The sequence below is a fragment of the Lolium rigidum genome, chromosome 7, assembly GCF_022539505.1.
Source record: "Lolium rigidum isolate FL_2022 chromosome 7, APGP_CSIRO_Lrig_0.1, whole genome shotgun sequence".
Lineage (NCBI taxonomy): Eukaryota > Viridiplantae > Streptophyta > Magnoliopsida > Poales > Poaceae > Lolium > Lolium rigidum.
Window position 1 is genome coordinate 244512319 of NC_061514.1, and position 8411 is coordinate 244520729.

Below are 8411 nucleotides of genomic sequence, written 5' to 3' on the forward strand. Positions count from 1 at the left end.
CCATTCCCGGATACTTTTTTTCTCTGAATACTAGGCGTTTGCGAGTGAAACTCACGGTGCCAACTATTCACCGCCCGGCAAGGAAAGGAACGCCTGTAAAGGCTGCATGTAGGCCAATGATTCTGCGCTACAAAGCACGGACACACAACACGCTAACACATCTTTTGCAGAGGCAGCATCACCGCAATAGCCATCATAATGATCCCCACAAGAGAAAAAAGATCCATCAAACTCCTCGATCGACGAACCCTTCTTCCACCACCTCCCTTTTTCCAGGAAAGAATATCAGAATGTGCTCAAATAAGAAGATCGGTCTCCAGCACAGGTGCACACTGAAGAGCTGAAATAAGCTGATACTAGTACATAAGGGGTCGAAATATGCAGTAGATGATATAAAAGAACTGAAGGAATCCTTGTAGCATCTAAAATAGCAGCTTCTGCAATTTGGTGCTGCCCAGTTTTTACAACAACATTGCTGAAGAACAACAGTCAGTGAACAAGAGGCAAACATAAAGAGGAAATGAAAATCAGCAGACCTGGTTCCACACCAGCTGTTTCCTGGCAAATACAGTACACACTAACTCTAGGTATTTAGGAGGCTCATCCCAGATGCTCAGTAATTACAGGTTCTGGCCTTCTGGGCAATGGTGTATTAGCTCCACACTAACTCGAGACACCGCTAGACAGTTAGGTCTCTTTGCTCTTGCCTTTTTTACTGGTCTTGGATGACTTCTTGTCTTTGCTCTTGCTGGAACCCAGGTTTACCCAGGTGTAGTCGCTGGGGATGGTGAAGGGGTCGGTGTTGTCCGCGACCTGCGACAGGTTCACTGGTTTTGCTCTGGAGTTCTTCGACGTCCACCTCAGATAGGAGCTCTTGTGGACGTCTGGCTTAGGCATGATGGAGCCTGGACCTGGGCTCGCCAACAGGCTGGGGCTCGACATCGGCGTGAAGAATTCCTCTGGCTCCACAAGGGGGACGAATTTGTTGAAAGTTATGACTACCCTGACAGTTGGAACAACAGGGATCGCAACCTGCATGAACAACAGATTCATGAGTTAGCTGAATTCACACATAACAACGAATCGCAACCAAAGCATGAGCAACAGAATCATCAGTTAGCAGAACTGAAAGACAACATCTCTACTCCATAGCTGCATGCCTGCATCAGTAAAATCAGTAAGCAGAAACATGAATTATGGCTATGGACAGCGAGCTGATCCCATGCTTCCAACAATCTCTTCAGAAAAAAGGATGATGCACAGTAGTCTTCAGAACATGATGATGAAGCAAAATGACATTACACCAAGTGCTAGGCCTGTACTTCAATGGCTATTAGTACTTTTTTGAACCATATTTGCCCTCCGTATACACCAGTTTGTACCCTTGGAAGATATTTTCATATTTATTAGACATCATTTACTATTCAACTCCCCAACATTGATCAAATCTGGAAGTTGCCTCCTTCCTGGGCAATGCACCATCAGATGAGCAAGTGAGCTGAGTAAATTCACTTATAAATTGTTTGCCTACAAGCTGTTCCACATTTACATTAGTCGAGCTTGACACAGGTGGAGCTTTCACTACATGCTGGTGCCCTTACTATTTTTGATGCTATAAACAGCTAGATAGTCCCAATTGTGGCAAGTAACAGGAATAGAACCTGGAAATTTACCAAATCAAATACAGTAGCAGTACAAGAACTTTCATGCACATGTGGAGTAAATAGCAGATGATTCATCAATTACTTTGCTTGATTCAGATGACTTTTGGGTCAATGGAAGACAGCAGCTCGTTCACTTTGTAAAATCGCTAGAGACTAATTCTAAATTCTAGTAGTCAAATTTGCACAGCCAATGAAACTGATGACCTTGTTTCAGAATAAAGAGTACACGAACTTGCGTTGCCGCTAGGGCAGAGGAGCAGACTGAAAGTTACCTTGACAGGGAATGTCCCCGGTGGGAATTTGGTGGTGAGCAGCTCACGGAGGCGGCGAACGGCGCGCACCCGGGTCGCCAGGATGTCCAGCAACGGCAAGAACTCGTCGACGCTCAGAGGAAAATCCTCGGTGAGCCAGACAGTCGGCCGCAGCGTCTTCACCGTCTCCTCCTCCTTCCACTTGGTTCCCCCGGTGGCCGCGGGCCGGCCGAACACGCTGTCCTCGCCGCGGCCGACTGACGCGCAGGTCGGCAGCCGGCGCGGCACGTCCACGCTGTTCCTCCTCCTCTGCGGCGTCCCCATGTGCGAGGGCGGCCCTGCCAGGCTGCGCCGGCCGGGCACGTAGCAGCTGCGCCGCGACGGGGGCGGGGGGATGTCAGCGACCAAGAAATCGCCGTCCTCGTCGTCATCCCGGATCTCGAGCGGCAAGAACTCGTCGTCCTCATCTCCTGCGAGCTCGAATGTGAAGTCCTTGCGGCCGGCGCTGGCAGCCTTGAGCGTGCGGAAGGAGAAGACGACGTTGTGGACGTCGAAGACCCGCGCCTTCCACTCCCCGACGTTCTCCATCTTCTCCTTGCGCAGCCACGTGGTCCTCGGCACGAGCCTCGCGGAGGTGATGTTGAGGCCCGGCCGGTAGGCGGCGGCGTCGGAGGTGGCCGCGTCCTCGTCGCCGGCGGCGGCGGCGGCCGCGAAGGCGTCGTGCACCTCGCGCTTGCCGCGGTGGAGCACGAGGAGCGAGCCGGGCGGGAGGAGGCGGCCGCCGGCGTCGGTCTCCTCGCCGAAGAAGAGGAAGGAGTGGTCGGCGCGGCGGATGCGGAGGCCGTCGAACCCGGCGAGCGTGGTGTCGGCGCGCAGGTTGGCGCCGCGCTTCCATATGCGGTAGGTGTCGGAGGGCGCGGCGCGCGAGAGCAGCGGCACGACGGAGCTCTCGAAGTGGAAGTCCACCTCGAGGTAGAAGTCCTGGACCCGGCGGAGCGCGGCGGAGAGCGCGGGCGCCCGGCGGCGGAGCTTGGCCCAGGCCGCGAGGCGGTGCGCGCGGAGGAGGAAGGCAGAGATTTCCTTGCAGCCGAGGCAGAGCGCCTCCTGGAGCGGCGTCCAGCCGGCGTGGTTCTGGAGCGTGGGGTCCGCGCCGGCGGCGGCGAGCGCGGACGCGAGGGAGGGGAGCCGGAGACGCACGGCGAGGTGGAGCGCGGTGTCCCCGCCTGGCACGTCGCGGCGGTCGAGCGCCGCGGAGACGGAGGCGGCGAGGCGGGCCTCGCGCGAGGCGTCTGCGGCGGAGAGGATGCGCGACGGGTGGGCGAGGGGAGGGAGGCCGGCGAGGATGGCGGACAGACCGGCGGCGTCCCGCATCGCGACGCAGTGATGCGCCGGGCTGTGCGCGTAGTCGGGGGGCCGGATCGGCGCCGACGACGTGCGCTTGGGGCGCGCCGCCGGGGACGGGTCCTGGACTGACATTGCCTGGCTGCTCCTGCTCGGGGATAGGGGACCTTGGGATTGTAGCGGCTCGTTGTTGTGTTGGGTTCTCCTCCTCCGCTGGTGCGTGCGTGGGGATGGAGTGGAGTGGGGAGTGGGGAGCTTGGGACCGTTGGGGGAAACGGTGAACCGCTTGCGCTGGGGAAGAAACAAGACAAGCGAGAAAGGTGTCAAGGATGGGCTAAACATGGACCGGGCCGAGCCGGGTTCATAATGGAAAACTACTGTACCGTCAATCAGTGTATCTGTCCTCATAAAATGTACACTAAGAGCGTCTCTAACAAATACTACACTAACCATCTCAAGAAAATATACTACACTAAGAGCGTCTCTAACAGACCTCGTTTTTACGGGTTAGAAAATTGTTGCCGCAAAACAGAGTCCGTAAACCAAAATTGGCCTCTGTTCTGCGGCAGCACCATCTGAACCGGTAAAAGTAGGGTTTTCATAGAATTCATAAGCAACATGGTATAAACATAAACATACAACAATCGAGCATAATTAATCAAATAATAGTTTTCAGAACACAATGATCACCCACATTATTATAACATATAAACAAATGTCTCAACCAAATTATAACATTTTTCAAATAATAAAACAAATGAACAAATTTCTCAACAATGATACACCTCACACATAAATGAATGAAATGGTAGGACCATTGGCGATGGCCATGTCGCTGCCAGTGGTGTATTTTTAGATCATAAACGAGCTGGGCATGGGTATTGGCATTCTCAATCTGCCGATGCGTTTCAAGAAAAAACTTCAATGCGATCGGGATTCCATTGGGGTTGCACTCAGGGGCGGATCCAGCCTTTAGCCAATGGGGGCGGCTGCCCCCACTCAAATTTCTACCACCTTGTAATATGCCATGCTAAATACTGATTTGCCCCCACTTAATAAAAATATTTGCGCCACTAAGCACATCTTTGCCCCCACTAAAAACCAATCCTGGCTCCGCCCATGGTTGCACTCGGGTGCCAACGTTGTCATAGAAGCAGGACAAGTTTAACCCTCTTTCATCCTTGATGACCATGTTGTGAAGAATCACACAACATGTTATGATGTTCACAAGGGTTTTTTTTGTCCCAAAACCGAGCTTGACCCCGAACAATGGCAAACCTTGCTTGCAAAGCACCAAAAGCTATCTCAATGTCCTTGCGAGTTGCTTCTTGAGGTTAGCAAATTTAGCTTCTATTTTATCTTGGGGATCTTTCACGGACTTCACAAAAGTTGCCCAGTCCGAATAGAGGTCATCGGCTAGATAGTATCCCATTGTATATTCATTATTGATGACCTTGTAATTGCAAGTGGGTGCTTCCCCATTTGCTAGTTTCACAAATAAAGGGGATCTTTGCAGCATGTTGATGTCATTGAGTGTTCCCGGTAAACAAAAAAAATGTCAAATCCACAAATCTTGTGATGTGACGGTCTCAAGTACAATGGTAGCATCTTTGCTCTTCCCACAATATAGTCCATGACATGCCTTGGGACAATTCTTCCATGTCCAATGCATACAATCAAGACTACCAAGCATTCCAGGCCAACCTCTTCTAATTTATCTCCATCAATCTTTTTGTGTCATCTTCATTGGGAGATCGAAGATATGTTGGCCCAAACAATTTGATAATCATACGAGCAAACCTATGCACGGACTCCGTGGTTGTATCTTCACCAATTCTAAGATAATCGTCGGTGTAATCCGCAAGGATGCCATACGTAATCACCGTCATGGCAGCCGAGATTTTTTGAAGAGGCTGAAACCCATCACGCCGGCAACATTTCTACGTTGCTTGAAGTAATTTGAGTTGGCTTCGCAGGTCTTCACAATTATGATGAACAAACTACGGGGAATGTGATACCTCCTACGGAATAGATGGGGCGGATAGGTAGGTATCTTGGTGAAGTAGTCCTCCATCAGTTGCTCGTGGCCGAGGAAGCGATTCCGTTGGATGTGGTTCTGACCAATCACCGAGCCGCGCCTCCAATTCAGCAGCTACGCGCGATCCTCCAGCTCCTTGACGGGGAGAAGGAGGATGGTGGCCTCCACCTCGTCATTGTGGAGCAGCTCATCGAGGTCGGAATCGTCCGAGCTCGACGAATCAGACATATTGACGTCGATGAAATCGTCGGCCGAGCTCATCCTCGATTCGGCCGGCGCGGCGGAGGCAGGATCTGGAGCTAGGAGAGGAACCGCAGGCGGGATGCGGGGCGACCTGCGCTAGCTCCGCTGCTAGTCGGCCGAATCGGGCGGTGCGGAGGTGGCGGCGGTGGAGTGTGTTGGCGGCGCGCGGGAGGTGGGAGAGAGTGAGCGGTTGCGTTTGCACTGCGCCCTAGATATGGATCCACCGTTCGGTTCGCTCGTTCGTCCCCCAACAAATACATGCCAAATTGGGTTTTCGGTCTCGGCCTGAATTATTTTTTTTCGGTTTTGCCTCGTTTACGGTGATAGATCAACATCGTATTTCTGCCCGAACCCGTAAACTAGCGGTTATTTTTCTGTTTTAAACCTTTTACAGACTCTATTAAAGATGCTCTAAGATCCCTCTTTTTCAATATTCTACAAAGACGATTTCCATGCCATTTCAATGGCATTTCTCTTAATTCCAGTTGATCTACTCAATAAGCCAAGTGGGGATTGGAATATTGGTCACCTAGATTATTTCGGGACATGGGTCCTCTATCGTGAGGCCATAACTTTGGATCGATGACATGCGGGGCCCATGTTTGGTGGTGACAAGGTATTAACTTGTCAATGCCTACGAGTTGTAGACTAGGGTTTCGTTGGATGTAGAGCGCAAGTAGATCTCGAAGGTTTCAGCCAAAAAGTACTCGACGATGTAAAAGCTAAGGTTTGTGAGACAATGATTCGATGCTTTCGTTGTCCCTCGACTCCCCCTTATATAGGAGGTGGAGCCAAGGGATTCGTGATGTACAAGTTACAGAGTCCGGGAAGGTTTCTAACTCCTCCCGTAATATTACAAGTGTTCTCTCCTAATACAACTCTAGCTTTCCTTAACTAGCAAGTTGGGCTTCCGAATTCTCCTTATCCTTCGGGTAGTGGGCCTTCAATAAACTCCGGGTACCATCTTCGGCAGGCCCATTGGGGATGCCTATGTCAGTAGCCCCCGAGATTTTGCTTGAATCGTAGAGTCAGGGAAAATCTCCACCTTTATATTTATTCGATAACTCTGAAATTTACCACATATCTTTGCATACGAATTTGCTTACAATCGCTCGCTGCATTCTACCACTAAGATGTGCCCATTTGAGATTGTTTATGGTTTTGTACCACGTGCACCTATTGATTTGTTGCCTTTACCATCTTCTGTGCAAAATAATTTGGATGCTACAAACCGTGCTGAATTGATACTAAAATTGCATGATACTACTAAAGACAACATAGCACGCATGAATACTAAGTATAAAATTGCTGGGGATAGAGGAAGAAAACATGTTGTGTTTGATGTTGGTGATCTTGTTTGGTTGCATTTGCGCAAAGATCGTTTTCCTGAATTGCGCAAGTCGAAACTAATGCCACGCGCCGCTGGTCCTTTTAAGGTGTTAGAGAAAATAAATGATAATGCATATAAACTTGAGCTTCCTGCAGAATTGGGTCCGGTTAGTCCTACATTTAACATTGCAGATTTGAAGCCTTACTTTGGTGAAGAAGAGGAGTTTTCGTCGAGGACGACTTCAATTCAAGAAGGGGGCATGATGAGGACATCCCATCGCTTGATACAACCGCTGTACCTACAGCGACACAAATACAAGGACCAATCACTCGAGCTCGTGCCAAACAACCGAACTATCGTGTACTTTCGTTTCTTGGAACTATTCCTCACATACACGAGAATATGATGCTGCCTAAATCAGATATGTTTGTTACTCTTAGGAATGATGGACCAAGCATGGATGAGGAGGACAAGCATTGGAGCATGATCACACATGGAGGAGATGGCAGCAAGCACTTGAGGATTGAAGATGATGCCACAAGTGGAGATTTCAGGACTTTGAAGCCACCATAAGAAGAGATGAAGACATGGACGAAATATAGAGTTCTCCACTTCATAATTTCGTCCATAGCATAATATGGTGCTGCGTCACCTTTAGTTTTGGGCCAGGCCCATGTCATTTTCGCAGGAATTAAGTCAGCCACTTTTTAGAGTCCGTATTGAAGGGGAAAGGCCTTCTAGGGTTTGGTTCGGCCACCACATGTATGGCTGGCCGAAACCCCACCTTTTCCTCCTTTAAATACCCCCATAGCCGTCACGTTTAGACTCGGATTTTGATTAGATTAAAAGTTAGCCATTGCCGCAACTCTCGTGTACTTCTTTTGAGGCCAACGCCCGTAACAAGACCGACTATTCGGAATCCCACCTTTTCAATAAAGCTTTCATCTATATCCGCAATAATTCCGATTGCATTATTAGTTCTTACTTGTTCTCGATTTCGGTAGGAATTAAGACCCTCGTCGGTCGGCTGATCGTGCATCCGCAAGATCGGTAACTCCCGGAGATTGTCCTAGCGATTGCATTGGCGCATGAGCTTTGCACGTGTAGTCGGATCGTCAAGCACGAACTCCACCAACACAATCGACGCTATCATACTCTCATCGAAAGATCGGCCACCTTTGCTCTATCACTTTATGTCATATTCGTGCATTTTCTGGAACTAACCTATTAACAAGATGTCGAAGTGCCAGTTGTTGTTTTCTGCTGTTTTTGGTTTCAGAAATCCTAGTAATGAAATATTCTCGGAATTGGACGAAATCAAGACCCAGGGGCCTATTTCGCCACGAACCTTCCAGAAGACCGAAGAGCATACGAAGTGGGGCCACGAGGTGGCCAAACCACAAGGCGGCGCGGCCAAGGGGGGCCCGCGCCGCCCGTAGTGTGGGCCCCTCGTCCGCCCCCGACTCGCCTCTTCCGCCTACTTAAAGCCTCCGTCGCGAAACCCCTGATGCGAAAAAACCACGATACGGAAAACCTTACTGAGA

At 50.3% G+C, this 8411-nt stretch overlaps 1 protein-coding gene across 1 annotated transcript; it reads right to left on the bottom strand.

The window, feature by feature from the left end:
- Window positions 1-396: 396 nt before the first annotated feature.
- Window positions 397-3391, bottom strand: LOC124678384 (ankyrin repeat domain-containing protein 13C-like). Its single transcript, XM_047214286.1, has 2 exons — window positions 1937-3391; window positions 397-1032 (listed from the first exon to the last, which is right to left on the bottom strand). Exons 1-2 carry the CDS (start codon window positions 3389-3391, stop codon window positions 688-690), a joined length of 1800 nt encoding a protein of 599 aa, XP_047070242.1. The 3' UTR covers window positions 397-687.
- Window positions 3392-8411: the final 5020 nt, after the last annotated feature.

Excerpts from the sequence above, each read along its gene's own strand:
- LOC124678384 (XM_047214286.1), bottom strand. The coding sequence starts at position 3,391 with ATGTCAGTCCAGGACCCGTCCCCGGCGGCGCGCCCCAAGCGCACGTCG. Across the intron at positions 1,033-1,936 it reads CGGGGACATTCCCTGTCAAG|GTTGCGATCCCTGTTGTTCC; the intron begins GTAACTTTCAGT and ends TTGTTCATGCAG.